This window comes from Psittacula echo (assembly GCF_963264785.1).
Source record: "Psittacula echo genome assembly, chromosome: 2".
Taxonomy (NCBI): Eukaryota; Metazoa; Chordata; class Aves; order Psittaciformes; family Psittacidae; genus Psittacula; species Psittacula echo.
Genome location: NC_137737.1, coordinates 86,302,552 through 86,323,383, shown reverse-complemented (window position 1 = coordinate 86,323,383; position 20,832 = coordinate 86,302,552). Strand labels below are relative to the sequence as shown.

The following is a 20,832-nucleotide window of genomic DNA, read 5'->3' as shown; positions in this document are numbered from 1 at the left end:
TATAATGAGCATATTTTAAAAGTTCATACTGAATTTTGATTAGTACAGGAATTAATTCAGGGAAATTTGTGGTTTGTGATATACCAAAACCCAAACTTGGATCTAATGAGTCCCTTCCAGCAGTATGATTTATGAATCTGATTCTATGCTTTGATTTCAGTCATCAAAATTAATCTAAATTTATCACCTATCATACATGTAGTAAGATGCTCATTTTGTGATTTCCTTATGTCTCTTAAACCAATTGTGAAGCTCATTAAAATATATCAGCTACTTCAAATTAGTGAATTCTAGGGAACTGTATTCACCTAAGGAAAGTGTCCTCTAGCTTGTAAAAGTACATGCAATTATTACATGATCTCATTCTAGTATCAGAGAAAAAGATACATAAGATTTTTCTTTTTCATTACCAAAATGTAAATTATCTTTTGGTCTTTTTGTATGGCTGCATATTGAACTGTAAAAGCAAGAGTGTAAAATCAGATTTTACTAACATGAATGGTATTCAGCTTCAAGGGATCTGTGGATTAATTTGGCATCTCTTGATGCCAAAATAGTAGTCAGAAAGGCAAGGTATTATACAGGCATCTGAATCTTTCCTGGAAAACTGAGAACATCGTAAATTAAAAAAAAAAAAAAAAAGTTGAGAAATCACCAGTGTATGTGGTCATCACGAGTGTAGCTTAAATTGAACTACTCCAGTGCTGCAAATGTTATTTCCTTCCAGCAAAAAATAAATAATGAATAAATAAATCATAGTTTAGTCTAAAATTCTATCTAGCCTTTTTGTTTTATTCCAAAAATTCTACAGGATTTTTAAATGGTTATCTAATGAAAACAGGAAGATAAACTACTTCTGTCATTGGGTTTTATTGATTCACTATTCCATTAATCTGGTTTTACAGCAGTGTAATATCATTGATTTCTGTGCAGACACATCACCTGCTGCTTTAAAGTAGATGTGGAGATATTTGATGAGTAACATCCAGCAAGTTGCAAGTGATAAGTAATATCTCCAAGATCACTCAACATTTATTTCAAGGCTGAAATAATCTATTAATGTTTCAATTTTGCCAGGGTCAATAAACTGATATGGTATTTTCAGAATAAACTTTATGCAAAGTGGTAAATATAAATTTAACCCAAGTAAGCAATATCTTGGGGTGAAATGTATCATGAAGAGTAAGTCTTTATTGATATTAAAATGACAACAAATCTTGATCTTTACATTTCCTTGGAACAGGCCTTCAGTTGCTCTGTAGAGTTCTTGCTTTACCAAGTGACAGCAGGATGTCTAGTGATTCATGACAGCCCTATGTTCTTTATTTAGGGAAAGTCAACTAACATGGAATTGATAGTGTTATTTTTTAAATGCAGACTAGTGAACTGATGAAAGTGTACACTTGTTGAATGGGATTTACTTCTTGTGCTATTCAAGTAAGGGATTTGTTGGGGCTGCATTTAAGATTCTTCCTGTCTTCAGTTTCTGAGACTGCTGTGTTCAAGAAACTTTGTCTGTTTGTCCTGAGTCATGCCAAACTAACAGTCATCTTGCTTTACCTATGGAAGGTGGTTAGTAGGGCTTAACCTAGTATTTGCGGTCAGGCACAGCTAAATTTCTTCATAGAAAATGTAGTACTTTAAAACTTTGTGTGAAAGCATATGTGTAAAATATAAGTTTAAAGGAAAGAAAACCATCATTACGAGCTATTTTACTGCTGTGTCTAATTAAAAAAAAAAAAGTAAAAAAAACCCAATAAAAAACCAAACCAAACCTCATGTGGAGATACAATACTCAAGTTATTTTTATTAACGCTGGAAGTGCCATACAGTTAGTCTATATAGCCATTGAATCCATTGAAGGCTTAGTGAAAGCATCAGCCGAATTAAGAAAGCAATAGCTACTACGAGATGCCAAAAAAAGTCTGAATTCAATATAGCCTTGTATAATTGTCATTTGTAATTGCTTCATTATGATTTAATGACCTCAAGAGAATTTGCAATCAGATAGTTCAAAACATGAATGTTAATTACCTGGCAAGCTAAGGAAATTCTCTACATCCCATTAAGGGACTTGTGCCATAAGTTGCATTTTTCCTAAAAGTTACGGAAGTGTAGAAATACACATACTTTCTCAATTTTTTAGTATCTTTATCTTTGTAACAGGTTTTTATTTTTCAGTTAAAATGTTACCAACAAGACACATGTATAAATAGGACTTTTTTCCCAATCTCATACCACTGGATAAAAATTAATTGTTCAAAACAGATATTTACTGATGAAACCAAAAAAATATGAAAAGGATAGCCAAGATCATGAGTTATTTAGACTTGCAAGTATCTGAAGCCTAGGGAGTTCTCATATTGTTTTCTCAATTTTAAACTCTGTCCCTCCTGTAGGTTATTGTCTAAGGTTGTCCTTTCAGGGTTGCTGGTGGTGCACTGTAACAAAGAGCAGACCTTCAGAAATTAGGTCATTCCTTGAAGCATAGGAAGAGGCAGGTAAAAAGGTTAGCTGTCTTACGGGATCACAGGTGCTTCTGACAAAATGGTTTGACCAAATCTGTCAGTGCCATGCATCTAGTGACTTGTCTAATGCTTTTCATGACTCTACACAGTGAAGACACAATTATTTACAGATTACTGTAAAGACCTGTACTGTTTTGCAGTGTTCCAGTGACAGAAAAATAAATGCATGTTATAGCTTTCCTATGGTCATTACTTCAAATGAGGCTTGTTTATGGTGGTGCTTACATTTTAGTATTTTTCTTCCTCTTATAACATTTTCAGCCCACTTCTTTCTTTTTAGGAGCAGCATGGAACTATTTCAGCACAGCTCAACTGAAACAGAAGTCCTGCTGTTCACAGAAAAGAAGGGGGTGTGGGGAGCAAAAGTCTTACAACTTTTCTTTTCTCTGTATTTACCACTCAGATCTGGACTCTAAGATAGAATTTTTACTTTTCCTTATCCTCTGTCTTTTTCTCTTTGCCTTGATAATTAGACTTTTGTTCACCTTGCTTCGTAATTCTTTTTCTTGTGCTACCTCAATAACACCACAATCATGTAAAACAGCTACAAAGACCTTTTGTTCTTGCCTGTTGCCCATGTGATTTGGAACTCTTCTCATAAGCTCTCTTTATGCCTTGTTAATTTTATTTCTCTTCTTCTGCAGTTTCTCTTACAATTATAATTTCTTCCTGTACAAGGATGCACTCCAAACTTGACGCAAAGCTATTCTTGTGTTGAATAATTTCTTAAGTTGTGCAGGCTTGATTTTTGTATCCGTCATATCAGAGAGTTTGAAATGGAGGAATGGTTACTTGAATCCTATTGAAGAACAAATAAAAATGGAGCTGTTTATGCATATATAACAAATAACCCCGTTAATTATATTCCTTGCTTTCATCTCTTCTGTGGCTTACTAGTTTTTAAATTCCAAAGGGTAGAGACTAGTTTTACATATTCTGATGTACAGCTTTCTGTCTTAGTCTCCATGAGAACATGTATTCATAAGAAATAATAATTTTCAAATAACATCAAAAAAGAAACATTATTTCAAGACTAATATATGTTGCAAATTGCCAGTTGTTTGTTTTTCATCATGTCACATCAACCCAAAGTCTGATTAATACATAGCATGTAAGAGGTTCTCTGAATGATTGGCATGGAAGCTCATCGTTTACTTTCCAAAATGCTTTTAATGGCAGCAATATGGCATGAAATTGGTTTGTGAAGTTAATGCTTTTTTGTTCTTTCCTGAAAATAGCTTTTATAACACCATGGTTAAAATGGATCAGGGTTTTTTTTCAGTATTTGTACATAATCTAAGGAAAACGATCCATAGAGTTCTACTCCTATATTTTTAGTATTATAGTCTCTAAAATGCGTATATTTGAATTCACATGGCATTTCTAAAGAACAGATATGCATGCTTTTATTAATAATGCTTTTTAATTCTGAATTACACATTTATGGAGTAGCTAACTTAAAATGGAACATTTATTGGAGTTTTGTGAGAAAAGCAAGGGATATAAAACTTATTTTTAAAATGTCATTCCAGTATTTCTGTCATATAAGGTTTGATAAAATATTTGCTTGTGCTCAAAGTAGTTGAGAAATATATTTTTAATTCTGTAAAAATGTCAAATCTGTGGTTAAAACTGAAGTTCCGTGCTCAGGTAAGGGACTTCATAATGCCATCTAGTTCTCTTGCTTAAACAGCTCAGTTGGCCCAAAGCTTCTAATCTCTTGGCATTCATTAAATGTAATTAGGCACCACAGCATCTTTCCCTAGGCATCCATCCTACGTAGCTCTTGTATAGTGCCTGAAGGAGCAATTATGTTCTACTGTGGTATTCATACAGAGAGATTTCCACATTTGCAGAATGAATGTATGCACGGATTGTTATTGCATCGCTGTTTTTGTTATTGAGCATACAGTGATGCTATTTTGGCTAGAAGAGCTATTTGTGACACACAAGGATGAGCAAGAACACTAAGTAATAATCATAGAATCATATAATAGTTAGGATTGGAAAGGACCTTAAGATCATCTAGTTCCAACCCACCTGCCATGGGCAGGGACACCTCACACTAAACCATGCCACCCAAGGCCTCATCCAACCTGGCCTTGAACACCGCCAAGGATGGAGCATTCACAACCTCCCTGGGCAACCCATTCCAGTGCCTCACCACCCTCACAGTAAACAATTTCTTCCTTAGATCCAATCTAAACTTCCCCTGTTTAAGTTTTAACCCGTTACCCCTTGTCCTGTCACTACAGTCCCTGATGAATAGTCCATCCCCAGCATTCCTATAGCCCCCCTTCAGATACTGGAAGGCTGCTATGAGGTCTCCACGCAGCCTTCTCTTCTCCAGGCTGAACAGACCCAACTCTCTCAGCCTATCTTCATAGGGGAGGTGCTGCAGTCCCCTGATCATCCTCATGGCCCTCCTCTGGACTTGTTCCAACAGTTCCATGTCCTTTTTATGTTGAGGACACCAGAACTGTACACAATACTCCAAGTGAGGTCTCACGAGGGCAGAGTAGAGGGGCAGGATCACCTCCTTCGACCTGCTGGTCACGCTCCTTTTGATGCAGCCCAGGATACAGTTGGCTTTCTGGGCTGTGAGCGCACACTGAAGCTGGCTCATGTTCATTTTCTCATCGACCAACACCCCCAAGTCCTTCTCTGCAGGGCTGCTCTGAATCTCTTCTCTGCCCAACCTGTAGCTGTGCCTGGGATTGCTCCAACCCAGGTGTAGGACCTTGCACTTGCCATGGTTAAACTTCATCAGGTTGGCATCAGCCCACCTCACAAGCGTGTCGAGGTCCCTCTGGATGGCATCCCTTCCCTCCAGCGTATCAACTGAACCACACAGCTTGGTGTCATCGGCAAACTTGCTGAGGGCGCACTCAATCCCACTGTCCATGTCACCGACAAAGATGTTGAACAAGACCGGTCCCAACACCGATCCCTGAGGGACACCACTCGTTACTGGTCTCCAGCTGTACATCGAGCCGTTGACCAGAACTCTTTGTGTGCGGCCATCCAGCCAGTTCTTTATCCACTAAGTGGTCCACCCATCAAATTGATGTCTCTCCAACTTAGAGACAAGGATGTCATGTGAGACAGTGTCGAACGCTTTGCACAATTCCAGGTAGATGACGTCAACTGCTCTGCCCCTGTCTATCAGTTTTGTAGCCCCATCATAGAAGGCCACCAAATTGGTCAGGCAGGATTTCCCCTTAGTGAAGCCCTGCTGGCTGTCACCAACCACCTCCTTGTTTTTCATGTGCCTTAGCATGCCTTCCAGGAGAATCTGCTCCAAGAGTTTGCCAGGCACAGAGGTGAGACTGACTGGTCTGTAATTCTCCGGGTCATCCATTTTCCCCTTCTTGAAAATGGGGGTTATATTTCCCTTTTTCCAGTAGTTGGGAACTTCACCTGACTGCCATGATTTTTCAAATATGATGGCCAGTGGCTTAGCAACTTCATTCGCCAGCTCCTTCAGGACCTGCGAATGGATTCTGTCATGTCCCATGGACTTGTGTACATTTAGGTTTTTAAGATGGTCTTGAACCGGGTCCTCTCCTACAGTGGGCCTAGGGTCTTCATTCTTACAGCCCCTGTGTCCGCCCTCCAAGACTTGGGTGGTGCAGTCAGAGCCTTTGGCAGTGAAGACGGAGGCAAAGAAGTCATTAAGAACCTCAGCCTTCTCCAAATCCCGGGTAGCCAGTTCTCTCGATAGCTTCCAGAGGGGGCCTACGTTGTCCCTAGTCTGTCTTTTACTCACTACGTACCTATAGAATCCCTTCCTATTATCCTTAACATCCCTAGCCAAGTTCAATTCTAACTGGGCCTTAGCTTTCCTCACCTGGTCCCTAGCTTCCTGGCCAACATCCCTGTATTCTTCCCAGGCCGCCTGTCCCTGCTTCCACCTTCTAGAAGCCTCTTTTTTCCTTTGAATTTTCCTGAGCAGCTCCTTATCCATCCAAGGAGGTCTCCTGGCCCTCTTGCTGCACTTCCTTCTAGTTGGGATGCAACACTCCTGAGCTTGGAGCAGGTGATCCTTGAATAACAACCAAGCGCCTTGGGCCTCCCTGCCCTCTAGGGCTGTATCCCATGGAACCTTACGAAGCAGGTTCCTGAAGAGACCAAAGTCTGCTCTCTTGAAGTCCAGGGCAGTGAGCTTGCTGCACGCTCTTCTCACTGTCCCGAGGATCTCGAATTTGACCATCTCGTGGTCACCGCAACTAAGGCTGCCCTGGAGCGTCACATTTCCAACGAGCCCTTCCCTGTTGGTGAGCATGAGGTCAAGCATGGCACCTCTCCTTGTCGGCTCCTCTATCACTTGCAGAAGGAAGTTGTCTTCCACACAATCAAGGAACTTCCTGGATTCCTTGTGCCGGGCCGTACCATCACTCCAACAGATGTCAGGGTGATTGAAGTCCCCCATGAGAACAAGGGCCTGTGAGCGTGAGGCTGTTCCTATCTGCCTATAGAGCACTTCATCCACATGATTTCAGGAAGAGTATAGAGATTATTCTTTTTTTTTTTTTTTTTCATTTAAAGTCTGGTTTTGTTGGTTTTTTTTTTTTCATGTTTTTGTAGTTTTATTTCCTATCGTGTCCTCTGATACGTCAGACTCTACTGGCCAGATTTTTCAGAAGTGTTGGATCCCTAGCCATTCATGAAATAGCAGACACTATATTAGGGTCCTTGCTGATTGAGAGACTACAACATCACAGATATCACAGGTTCTATCTGCGAGACACTGAAAGCTGGACATCACTGTCCCATACTATTGCTTTTCTACCTCTGGGGAGAATACAATACCAACAAGTTTATTTGGTATATCTATTAGACTCTTAAATTATTATAAAATCAACAGCATAAAAATAAAGCAATAAGGATGGGGTTTTTTAAATACAGGCTTTCTAAAGCCAAAACAAAACATTGCTGTTGTTAACGCACTCTGTAATTTAAATTATGCATGGAAATTAGTATCTTCTCCTGGTAATAGTTTTGCATTCAGAGGTAAAACCAATTGAAGCATTCCTGAGTTGACAAAAAGGCCTGTCATTCTGGTAAGGATTGGAATTGTGTTTCCATGGTGTTGATGTTTGGAAGATGCAGCTTTCACATGGTACTGTTTAGAATTCTCAGAATTATACACAAAGAAAGGTCATGCTACAGATGCGTAACAGAAATTAATACATGTTTTCCTTCTCTTGTAGAACATCTATTCTTGGAATTTCATTTGGGGCTGCATTTCTCTTGCTTTCCTTCATTTTGTTTATCTGCTTTGCTGGACAGCTTTTGGTAGGTATTTAAGGAAATGTAATCCAGTAGTTAATGGTTTCTTTTAAATAACATGTTCTGATTTTTGCCAAGTCACTCTACCTGGGGTAAAGGGTACCAGTTAAGTGAGAAAGGCTTGCATGCTCAGGCTTCTGAGAACATTGTTTTGTTGATGTTAACTTACTGCAAAATGTCCTCATTTACCTGTAACACAGGGAGTGCCTACTTACAGTGATATTCTCTTTCCCCCACAAAGTTGGAATCTCTGAGAGGTTTTCATTATTGTTTGATTGATTGTCTTTTCAAAAATTTTGTTATTGTGCTTACAGGACATGACTCATGAGTACTTTAATTTGTGGGGGCAGTGTATTTGTTCAAGTCTTGTTGAGTTTAGACACTTTCATGATAACTATTTAATTTGATATTTAAAAATTTTACAGTAAAATTTTACAGTAGTTTTGCCATTGAGTGGGCCAGTTGGTACTGTACCGTAGTGTATCAAGAAATATGCTGGGACAATGAAATGGTATCAGGAAGTGCTGGGACACACTCTCTTGGAGTTTCTTTTTATAGTGAAGCTTAGGAGGAATGCAAACATTTTTTTCTGCATTTAAAGGGATGGCTAAGCAAATATCCCAAGTCAGCATTGAGGGGTCGTGCCACTTGAATAATATCTAACACTTACCTTCAATGCTGATTTTCCCACGTCTTGTATGTGCAGTGAATACTTTCCAGGAATGGAGACTTTTAATCACATTTCTGTTGACTGGTGAGATTTCATGTTCTAGCCTAAATAGCTTGAAGAGGAGCTATATATGTCTATGTCTTTATGAGTTCAGCTACTCTAATGCAAAAGCTATGCTGCTAAGAAGGCTTTCAGTAAGTTATGACGATAGTTGATGCAGCGCTGCCTTTCATTCACAAGCATGAACATGGTTCTGTAAGGTGATGGATGAGAGGCAGCTAACGAAAGAGGCAGTAGGTTTATCTTTCCTCTGTCCTCTCCTTAAGATTTATTCCTTCATGTCAAAAATGCAAGTATTGTTTTTGCAGCTTTAACCACAGTGAGACCCTATGTTATGTTTCAGTAGCATATCCATTGCAGTATCTGCCCCATAACTGTAAATGCTTTCTTTCTAGAAGAAAAAGTCTGAAATTCTCAAGCAAACAAGTATCAGTATCTTATTTTTAACACTGTAGTCAATGTTAACAGAAATCAAGCTTTATTGTCCTAATCCCAATTGGGTTTGGGTTGTTTTGTTGGGGTTTTTTTGCCAACGTGGGTTCTTCCCATCTCTTTTTCTAAAGGGGTAATTTTGGATTCCCTTGCAGAAAGCATGTAGTAAATGTGGACACGCTTCTGTATACACACACCTGCTACAACTATACAGTATAAAATCACCAAATAACTCTTTTCTAAAAATAACATGTCTGTGAGGAGATTTATAGAGTGGGACGTGTACTGCCGGCAAGGACAGCAAAATCTAAGTTCAAGTTAGGACAGCTGGCTGTCACTGCGTTATGTGCTTGTCTCATACTGTGACGCTTTGCCCTCAGTCTCCACTGACACCACCGCAGAGTAAGTCACATAAAAATCAACTTTGATCAAGTTTCTTTGTACTATTTTCATTTCACTTGTAAATAAAAAACCCAAACCAAACAAAAAAAACACTCACCAACATCCAGACTGTAATGCTAAAATTACTAGCTCTTTTGGAATTTAATTAAAATATTGTAAGAAGAGATTTATGTTTACTCTTTTGCTCTGACTTTATTATTAGTTGATTTTACTGTTCAGCAGCACTACAACACGGTCCAACTCAATCTGTTATGGAGTGATAATATCAGCCATTAAATAAGAATAGGAATTTTTTCAACAAGCTATGCGGCAGAGTGGTAGCAGAAATAACGACTTCCAGAGCCTGCCTTTATGGTGTGTCATCACCTGCTGGTCTTTAGCACACAGGCTGAAGGCAGGGAGTGGCGATGGTTCTCATAGAAACAGTCATTTACCCATAGGTATTAAACCTTCACCCAATCCCAGCTAAAAATGGCATGTGTCCTGAAACTTGAAATGGATTTATATCTTTTGTATTCTAATTTCTAATTACTTCTTTATGCCTATGCATTTATTTTTATTTTTAGATAATGACATTACTCAGAGCGAAATCTTAACATTATGCTTGGTCTTAAAGATCCTTTCTGACTTCTATTTTCATATTTTAAATGTGTGCTATTCTTTTTTATTAATCCTGAATATTTTCTTTGAATTTTTACTTGAGAGGTTTACTTCCCAAATTATGTAAAGATAGAGGACAGTGGTTGTCCTTTAGCTCATATGTTTTCTGTCTCTCTTTATCTTCTTGAAGTATATACTCGTTCTTAGAATTACTGTGAAATACCCCAGACCTGAAAATTGTCAGATGTGTTTTACCTCCTGATGTGAGTGCAAGAAAGCAGAGATCTGGTTGCCTAAATGATACACTGGAAAATCTAATGCAATCAATAGAAAAAAACCACAGTAAGCATGTAAAGAAAAGATCTTTGTGGTAGCTGAGGTAGTTGGCCAAAGAAGTATTAGTCTCAAGCAGATGTTCTTTGTGCTTTGATTCAAATAGCATCTCAAACATATCTTTGCATTACCTGGGATAAGTGTGCACCTAACTGATACCACATATTCTTTGTGCCAGTTATTTTCCATTAATATGAAATGGGTTTTTATTGCATATGTTAATATCTTGCAAACCTGTTTAGCTACTTCAGCTAACAAGGAAGATTAGAAGTAAAAGCATTTCTTTCCTACAATCTCATCTGAACACGTTGGTTCAAATACCCAACTGAACCATGGAATGCAGAACATAATACCAACAAAACAATCATCAGAAAATAACTGGATCCACTTAAGAAAGACGTTCTTATTTGAGGTCACCAGAGCACCTAACAATGTGCAGCCAGTATGTGAGGAGTCCTGTCCCTGCTAGAAGACAGCATGTTATTTACTAGTTGCATTATACCACACAGCTGTATAAAGAGTGAAACACAGTCTTCACCTTTGTTTGCAGGGATATGTATTTTATTCTAAAGCAACTGACATTGTTATTAACAGTCAGAAAGACTCTGCACACTTAAGATGCTTAAAAGCTCTGCAGAGACAGGAATATCAGCACCAGCACTACTTGGAAAATATTTTCAACCTGGTATCTTGCCTCTGATGTGTCTCTCAATGCAGGTACAAATGAAAAATCAAAGCCCTTCAGTTTCGTCAATAGTAAGGCTGTGCTTGTTAATTAAGATTAAAACAGGGATAGGCTAAAGCAGGGAGAATGCAGAGAGGCTCTTTGGCACCTACAGCAGAGCTTGTGAAAGAGATTCATCAAACCTAAAAGTCATTCTGATAAGCCTCAAGCACAGGCACTGCAATAGCAAATCCATCATTACTAAGTACCATGTTCAGACTTCATGAACTTAGAAATCGACTGATTTCAGTAACAAAAATCCTTATCCTTACTCCTTATTGAGTTATACATTTATGACATGCTATGTGATAGTGACCAATATGTGAAGAAATTGCCTAACCTGGTGAAAACCACAGGTTTCTTATGTCTGTTGTGCCTATAAGTTCTCTTTTAATATTTTTGATGAGTGAGACTATCTTGACTTTTTTTTTTTTAAATCCAGAAATGGTGCCTCTTAGTATCTTTGCCCAAGATGAGATTGTAACTTACCTTCAAAAAAGAGATACTCAAGTGTGCTTCCTAATAGCAAAGGTCCAGTAGGCAAATAATTTTCCCTACAGTTAATTAATAAGAACAGCAAAAGCAGAGAGCAATCAGATTCTTTTGAAGGTTCTTTTATATGTATTTACCTGAGATGTGACATCCATGATGTATAAGTACAACAGTTTGGTCACTTATCAGGGCTTCTATTATGTAAGGCAGTTTTTGGATGATAGTGTCTTACCTGGAGACCAAGGCTTAGTCAGCTGTAGAACTCCTTCCTCTAATTCAGTGCCCTGAGCACTGTCTTTTAAAAGTCATTCAGGTTTGGTCTTTTCTCAAAACCAGTGGCTTTTTAAATATTTCATGTGAAATATAGAAACTTTTGACGCAAAGGACTGAGAATGTCTTTACTTTAAAATAGCTTATAGCACAGCAACTGTACATGTTACATTTAGTCGTGACCCTTTGTGAAGGATAATGCATACTGCAAAGTATGATGAAATTAAAAATGTGATACTGACTTCAGGTTTTCCTGTTATTTCTTTATTCTGGATTCTAGTTTTTGCCAAACCACTCGTATCCAACATAAGTTGAGTAGACTCCTCACATGGCTGCCTTTGGTATGATTCAAAATGCCTGGCTCAGATTTACAGGTGCCACCATGGAGTTCAAAAGTTTGGTGTTACAGTATGCTTTTTGAAGTACTTTGGTACTTTTTAGCAATAACAGAGACCGTTAGACAGAATGTAAATTAAAAGCTTGTGTCTCTATACAAAAATCACCCTTCTCTAAGCTTAGGTCAGTGTAATCACTGTCAGCCAGTTATTTGGATTTGAAATTTGGTGTCTTCAAGTCTGAGTGAAAAGGAGCATTTGAAAAAAAGTCTGAATTTTGTTTCTCTTGCTTTCATTCTTTGTAACATCAGTATTTGTAAAATATTAAGTTGTTTTTAAATGCAAAACCAAACAATAATAGACCTATAGAAAATGTGATTTGCTGGCTTTCTGTAAATAAGAGGTCTTCAGTCAAGATGTTCCAACCTCTAACAGCATGTGAAGAAGTGTGACAGCTCTTGCGACACTGTCTTTCATCTACAACATAGCTGTCACAATTAATTCTCGCACCATTCCTTGATCTAACTCAGAAAGACAGCATTCATTTTGTTAAATGCTGAAGCAGGTTTCTGTGTGTGGAAAGACAACACAGGATACATTTTAATAACCTGAATATTCAAAATAAATTATTACTCACTATCATGCTGAGCTGTCGTATCAGATTTAACTTGTTCAGATGAAAAGGTAATACATTAGTCACCTTTCATACTACAAATACCTATTATTTCTGGTTGGTGAATGATAAACACTTAACCATATTCTGCTGGCTCTGCTTAGAAAAAACAAAGAAGCTAATGCTACTGAGATCTGATGTCTTACCCTTCTTGCATGCTTTCTAGAAATGATTGCTTTCTTCCTTTCATCTCATTTTCCATTTTCTTAAGAAAATTGCAAATGAGACAACATTTACAAGAAAAAGTGTTTGACGTAGGCTAGGGAATCAGCAAAATAAACCTGCATAGTTCTGCTATTAAGAGTCTGAATTTAATAATCATCCCATTGCTCCAATTCTGCTTCCAGGAATTCCCTAGATTTTCAGTGTTGCTGAACTGCTGCAATTGTACTACATATGGCAGACATTTAGACTGCTCAAAAGTGAAGTTCAGCAAATCTGTTAATCCACAGAGAGAATTACTGCTCAACAGTGTATTTTTTCATGTTTTCTAAGGAATTTCTACTCAATGGTTTAAAGATTTCTAGTGTGACTGAGGGTTTTGTCACAATTTTTTCTTTTCATGAGCTTCTCTGGCTTAACCTCTGTAGGCTGTTCTCTTTGCCATTAGAGACGCTTGTCATCTATGTAATAAAAAGGGGGGCATGGCAACTGTTCCAAGTAAATGCTGGTCCTTCCACTCCAGAATTCAGAGCTGTGCGTTAAACAGCTTGATAAGAAATGCATCAATGAGTTCTGGTGTGCTTCCGTTTTGCAAATGGAAATAATCTACAACTTAATTTTTGAAGTTGCAGTCTGTCAATACTCAGATTTTTCTTCAGGTCAAAGCCAGCAATATCTGTAATTTTAGCAATAGCGGCTGGAGGAATGGAATCTATTGATTAATCACACTGGCTGAATGACATATTGTTTCCTGAAATTTATTTTATTCGCTAGAGCTTTTCTTAGTGAAGATTTACACAGATGATGGTTAGAGATGGGGTTTATGCAGTAAGATCATTTACATAATTCTTTACATGCAGCCATCCCCTCTCTTCTCCATTTACGTATGCTTGTTCTTCTCTGATCCACATTTGTTCCTCCCTGTGTCCATCCCTTACACACTCTGTAAGTTTTCCGCATGCGCACAACACTCTTAAAACGTGCCATAATGTTTTACACAATCCCAAGTTTCTTTGTGCTGCATTGCAACATTATCTGCTCTGTACCCACATACTATCCTTTTAGGCAGTAATCACCATTATCATGCAGGACATCAGAAACTGTGGCTGAAACATTCTCCTTCAATGGTCTTTGGAGCAGCAGATTCATTGTCATCAGTTCTCCACTGATTAGGCTACTTTGGTTCCACCATCTATCATTGTCCTTTTGATCATCACCAGATCTTTGTCTTTAATTTGATTAGCCTTTAGTCAGATAACCTAAACCCAGTAAAATTCACAATAACATTTATCTGGTTTAGGCCAGAAAATTTATTTTCATCATTAGCTTCTTTTCTTGGAAATTTTTATCCTAAAGACTTTCCTTAACATAATTCAGAAAGGAGAACACAATATACAGTTTTATCCATATAATTTCTTACCATTTTTCAATCCTTATAGGAAGTGTTCCTGCCTAGTTTTTTCCCTAATTGAACTTAAACTATTCCAGCTACTTCTAAACTTCCAAGAAAATCACAGAACAACGTAGGTGAAGTTGTAGTAAAGTTCCATGTGTGCTGTAACTAAGACAAAGAGTAATTTAAGGTGTGATTTCATGACTGTTTCAATTTGCCACAAATCCATGCTCCCTGATTCATAAGGGTTTAGGCTGACTAGACAGATAACTGAATAATTCATTTTCACACAGATCCATTCCCTGTGTCCAGCTGAATACTCCCCTTCCGTAGCAACAGCAGCAGTCTAGGCTTTGTGCTTTTTACCTTGTTAGTGGGAAGGATGACAAAACCTTACTATAATCTACATATGGATTAATATTATCTTGACATTTACTATGTATTTAGGGGTGGAGAACAATGTTTGAAAGTTCATAAAGCACTTGAGTGGGAGTTTCTTGCTCAAAAATTCAGGTTTCTTGAGTATATGTATTTTTTTTTTTTTAATATGAGGGAGTACTAATGTGCATATAAAGCTGCCTTTTTTTATTCTTTTCTTGTCCATCTTTGAGATTCCAATTATTGTTTTGACCTCCCTGAAACTGACTTCATTCACTCAGAATCTCTCTGATCCAGTATGCAAAAATCCTTGTGTCATAAACCAAAGCAAGATGTAAAAAAAGTTCTAGCTATGTAGTGGACTTGTCCAAATAGTGTGTAATTAGGAAGGAAATAATTATGTACAGAATGACAAAGATCTTCATGCAAACTACATCACACGTGTTGGGTAATGGTATAGTTCAGCATGATGTGCCATAGCTATCAAACCTGAACTAATAAATAAATGGTATGAATTAGGTCCTGTATTTGGTAGGTTTTAGTGCTTGAGCTCTCATTGTACAGACTTCCTGTGCTTGTATCTCTGCTGATTTCTGTGTCTGAGGTGAAAACGATATGTAAAATGATATCTGATAATATTAAGTAAATAAAGAAAACAAATTCATAAAAAGCAAATACTTTTGTGGGACTGTTCCTTTCCTTAACTTTTCACTGCCTTTTTTTTTACAGAGCTTTCAGTAAAGCTAAATCTGACATTTGGAAAGGGCACAAGATGCTTCTAGGCAAGCTTATCTCCTCATTGCTACATTTTGGGAAATTAATATTTATTGGATGTGCCACAAATTGTTGTTTATTCTGTATGAACATCTTGTGCCTCTAGGCACTATGCATATATGAATGGGGGCTTTGCAACATATTCTTGGAAGCAGGTTAAATGAGTCAGGCTTTTATTGTTCATTTTTACCACTACATAAGAAAAAATTTCTATTCAGTAAATACTCTTTGTGTCAAATTGTAAGTCCAATTGTATGAAATGCTTATTTGTTTTCTAGGTAGTTTTAGAGAAGGTTGATTTTCTTTGCTGAGTTACCTTTGACATAAAATAAATTATCAAAGATGTCTCCAAACAAATGGAAGAAAAACCCAGAAACCCCACTATTTTGTAGGCTGCCAGGAATATACCTATGTATGCAGGCTTTATCCAGCAGGAGGAAACCTTTGTCTCTGTCAAAAAATGCACAGTCATTACTTACATTTTGAAGTTTCCAGAAACTACTAAATATTCTCTTTCAATTGAGGCAGGGAAGGTCAGTTTGTTTGCTTGCTTTTCACTAGTATTAGGGGTAATTATATTGCTGATAACTCTGTATTTGCTATTATTAGCAATCTGTAATGAATGTTTAATAAGGTACTTGCAAATTATAATTATTTAACATAATTTATATTATGGCAGATATGTTAATGAAATTTGCATTTAGTTTCATGTATAATCATGATCTGTAACTCAGGAGAATATAATAGTTGAATACTTCCATACAGTGTTTCAAGTTTAATTGCCTTCAACCTTAAGCCTTCTTAATTCTACTCTTGTTTATAGTAATCAAAAATACTAAAGCTATTTTTGTTTTCTCTTTGTTGAACTCTTTGCACTTAGCAATGTAGCAAGAAAGCATCAGCTTCATTGTTATGGATTCTGAAATCATCTGGAATAATTGCAAACCGTCCTTGGCCTCGGATCACTCTCACACTGACAACCACTGCTATAATATTAACTATGGCTGTATTCAACATGGTAAGCGGAAAAGGGGTATTTTTTTCTTGTTTCTTTTGTTTTGTTCAGTTCAGTATTTGTTTAGATGTCAAATTTATGGCCCATGGCTATGCCAGGAACCTATATGATAATGATTGCCAGGGACAAAACTGTAAAGCAGAGCAACAGAAAACATATTGTATAATGGGGACCTCTGCCAACATGATGCTCAGCAAGAGCTCAGATCCTGGCTAAGTTTATTAAAGGAAAATGCAATTTATAAGAAATTAAAGGTAGTTCAATCCCAGATTTGAACAGTTCAAATCCCTTGCTCATTTATGCATTGCTTAGAAACACAGAGTACTGCTCAGAAAATGACTGTGTGAAAGACTGTGTGAAACTAAGTAAGCTTTATCCAGATTTGTAATTTTCCTCTGCTGATCACAAAATGATCATAATTTATGTGTGATTGAATTTCATGTGCTTGTCTTTTCTTTAAAAAAAAAAAAAAAGGAAAAAAAAAAAAAACCAAACAAAGTTATATCAAAACTTCAAAAGTACCAAACTATGGATCTGTTAGGGCTTTCCTCTAGTTTGAACATTTCAACCTGTGCTTTTTCTTTTCTCTCCTCTCCCGTTATGTAAAATCTGTGCAATTTTATTATTCTTTTGTAACTGTAGCAAATGTAGAGTAGCTCTGTCATTAATCTGCCTAAATCCTGAATCATAATGTCCTTGTTTATTCTGCAGGATGTGTTGGCTAATAGCATGAGCAGTATGTGTGATCAGAAAACTTCCTTTGCTTTGCCTTGTTGGCTGAGCCTGATTCTGTTTGTAAACCTCTGAAAGCTGAGTGTTCCAGCTCAGTTCTGTATCTGCAAAATGGGAACTGTAATATTTCTTTAGGTAATGTTTCCACTCCAACATTAATGCATAGATATTAGTCACATTTTAAGTGAGTGAGATTTGCACTTCAGCACTTCCTTTCAGTTGCTGGTAGTTTTGTTACTTGAGGATCATAAAGGACTTACAGATTGGTAATACCTACATTGTTTAATTTGTTTTCCCACAACATTTGAGGGGAACCTTACTCAATCATTGTTACAGTAAGTACTAGACTTGTCAGAATGATGTGATGATGTGATGTGGACTTTCAGATATGAACACTTGAAATTTCTGGTGAACTTTCTCTTGATTTTGTTTATTAAATGATTCTAGTTCTGGTTTTATTGTTTTCAGAAAATTAGGTAGTTTCCTTTCTTTCTCCTGCTTTTGGTTTCTTTTTTTAGGGAGAGGAGATAGATTCCAAAACAATTCCATGTTCAAAATTTACAATTCATCTAACTGAATTTAAGGTTAGCAGAGGAAAAACTCAAAGAAAATTTGGCTGGAAATGACAAGCCCACTTTTCATCAGTGAAGACAGTAAGCAATGGAAACAATTATTCTGAAAAGCTGTTGATTTTCCATCACTTCTTGTCCGCAGCTGAAGTCCGTATGTCTTTAGGAATGATAACCTTTAGCCAAAAATTATTTGGCATACTACAGGAAAAAAATACAGAGATGGAGGAGCTTGTAAAATGGAGATTACATTAGTCTTTCTCTTATTTTGAACTCTATAAATATGTAAGAAGAAATGAAATCTTCTACTTGGCTTTAAAGCATACTTTGAGTTAGAGTTCCTGCAACTATATAGTTATTAAGTTAAAAAGTGTAAAAGAAGATATGGTCAGCAACTGTTTTTTTTCTTAAAGTTCTACTGGTGTGCACAGCCCACTTCAGATTTGACCTTCAGCTAGTAAAAGACATTCTAGCAAAAACCCAGTTGCTTAATATATCATTTTTAGGAACAGATTTTAATTTTATTGGTTCACATCCATTTTTATGTGGACTAAATGTTACAGGAAAACCTAATAGGCTGTATTTTAGTGTTTGTGCCTTATCAGTAGTGACTGCAGCGTTACAAATAATCATGTTCCATGATATTCATGAGATGATAATTTTAAGTACAATTCCCACCTTGAAACTAAACCTTAATAGTTTGACTAGCAAAATTACTTTAAATGTGATTGTGAAATTTGCATTCCCTTAATATTAATAGCAAATTGTGGGAGAGACTCTGAAGTATCGTTATTATATCTCCAAGCAACATGTACTTAGTAGCAGAGTCCATTAACTGCATTTATTTCCGTGAACTCTTTCAGTAGACAAAGGCGAAATGTAGCCATTAAGATTTAATGGAGATAAAAAGCCTCTAACTCTCCCACACCTAATAAATCATAATTAAGATCAAAATGTCAAATAAAACTCAGCCTTTATGGTCAAGGGACATTAGAAAAGACTGGGGGTGCAATTTTATTTCAAATTAGCTGTTTCAGCAGACATCTGAATCTAGTCTTCGCATTTGAGAGGTATGCAGTCATCATCAGTGGAAGAAAGTTAAAAAACTGGTAATGTAACATAAGTATCGAATACTTCTTAGCTGAGGGGAGAGAGTGACTAATGTTTCTTCCATTGAGAATTAGATCTGGTGCTATATATAGAGTAGGGCAACAATCAGCGGCTGAGGTATAATGTTTTTGTGAAGCTGGCTTGTATTAAACTGAATATGAGAAAGTATATTACAGGGAACAATCCAGACATCTCAGAGAGATGGTAAGACTGCATGACTGTAAAGGGTTGATTCTTGGAAGCTAAATGAATGACTGTATACAGTACGTCAAATGATTGTACCTCACCATCGTCTGGGATTCACGTAATCTTGAGGAACACGGAATGATAAAAGAAACCTGGAACAACTCTTTGTTTCAGTGACTTCTGCATCAAATGCATGAATGGTTCTTGGCACAGTGACAGCATCTCAGGGCTATACTGTCCGAGGAAGGTCCCCAAAAAGGATCATAGAATCATAGAATAGCCAGGTATAGGACATCTACCACCACTCTGGGCAAACTATTCTAGTGTTTCACTAGGGAAGGAATGATACCAGCATTTGGGGTTCTCCATATTATTCTTGGGGCATTCATGTGGGGATCTGGGGGTAAATTCCTGATGCAGCTGCCAGCCCAACTTGCAGGAAGGAAGGAATTCACATCACTGCTTCATAAGAAGCAGTGATACACATTTTGAGAAGAAAGTTCTCATAAGTTACATGGATATTTGGAGAATTGGTAGAAGAATTAAAAACAAAGAGGAGTCCTGCGTGTGTGCCTTAAAGATATAGGCGAAAGAGCAATGCTGAACAAAAGCGTCTGTGCTTCTTTGTGTGTTGAGGAAAATGTAAATCCTGTAGTTCAACTTGTGATACCAGACTTGCATGTTTCTGCCATACTTAAAAGTGTACTGAACATACACTCTATGTTCTGCTGAACAAGAGTAAGGTACAAACATAAAGAACTTTGTTTACAACAGCTCTATAAAAACCATAGACCACTGTGTCATGAGAAGATTGCATAGCTCTTCTGGAACATCAGAAAATTGCTTTAAAGTATAGTTGCATGTTCATATGAGGCAAGGAAAAGGGTTCAAAGTACCTTAGTGAGAAAGTTGGCTTTTTTTTAAGTTAAGATAGGGGCAACCTTATAGCTCTGTGCAACTACCTGAAAGGAGGATGGAGCAAGGAGGTGGCTGTTCCCCCAAATAACAAGTGACAGGACAAAAGGTAATGGCCTAAAGCTGCACCGGGGGAGGTTTAGACTTGTTATTAGGAACAATTTCTTCACTGAAAGGGTGGTCAGGTTTTGGAACAGGCTGCCTAGAGAAGTGGTGCAACCACCATCCCTGGAAGTGCTCAGAAAGTGTGAAGATGAGGCCCTTAGTGGCATTGTTTAGTGGTGGACTTGGCAGTGCTTGGATAGAGGTTGGACTTGTTGATCTTAAAGGTCTTTTCGAACCTAGTGGATTCTACCATTCTGTGACTCTATGATCTAAACCAGTGTATTAGTCTTTTGCAGTTTTGTGGTCAGATAACAATGGAGATAGATACACTAACCATGATGTGGGGGAAGGATCTGTCACCGCATGGCTCACAGTATCACAGTATGCTAGAGATTGGAAGGGACCTCAAAAGATCATCTAGTCCAATCCCTCTGCCGGAGCAGGAACACCTAGATGAGACTCCTATTGAAAGAAGTAGCATCACAGGATTATTTCCAACATGTGAGGCAAAAACCTCACAACTGAAGATTGCAGGTGATACAAACACAAGAAAAGAAAAAGCTGTTAGAATACATGAAGTTAAAATGAGAATTTAATGGTAGTGTGCTCAGATGTTCCCTGGCAAACATTGGTATTCATAAAAAATATTGCTTTCATTTGAGTCATTTGAGTAGGTGTGACT

General features: G+C 37.4%; 1 protein-coding gene across 1 annotated transcript in view; it reads left to right on the top strand.

Moving 5' to 3' along the window:
• ADCY2 (adenylate cyclase 2) overlaps nt 1-20,832 on the top strand; it is a gene marked incomplete at both ends in the record, with an annotated part of 213,469 nt that overhangs the window by 161,737 nt on the left and 30,900 nt on the right. The window contains 2 exons of the mRNA XM_080611585.1: nt 7,742-7,826; nt 16,399-16,536. Of these exons, the coding sequence (XP_080467711.1) occupies nt 7,742-7,826; nt 16,399-16,536 (223 nt within the window). The remainder of the gene's footprint in view (nt 1-7,741; nt 7,827-16,398; nt 16,537-20,832) is intronic.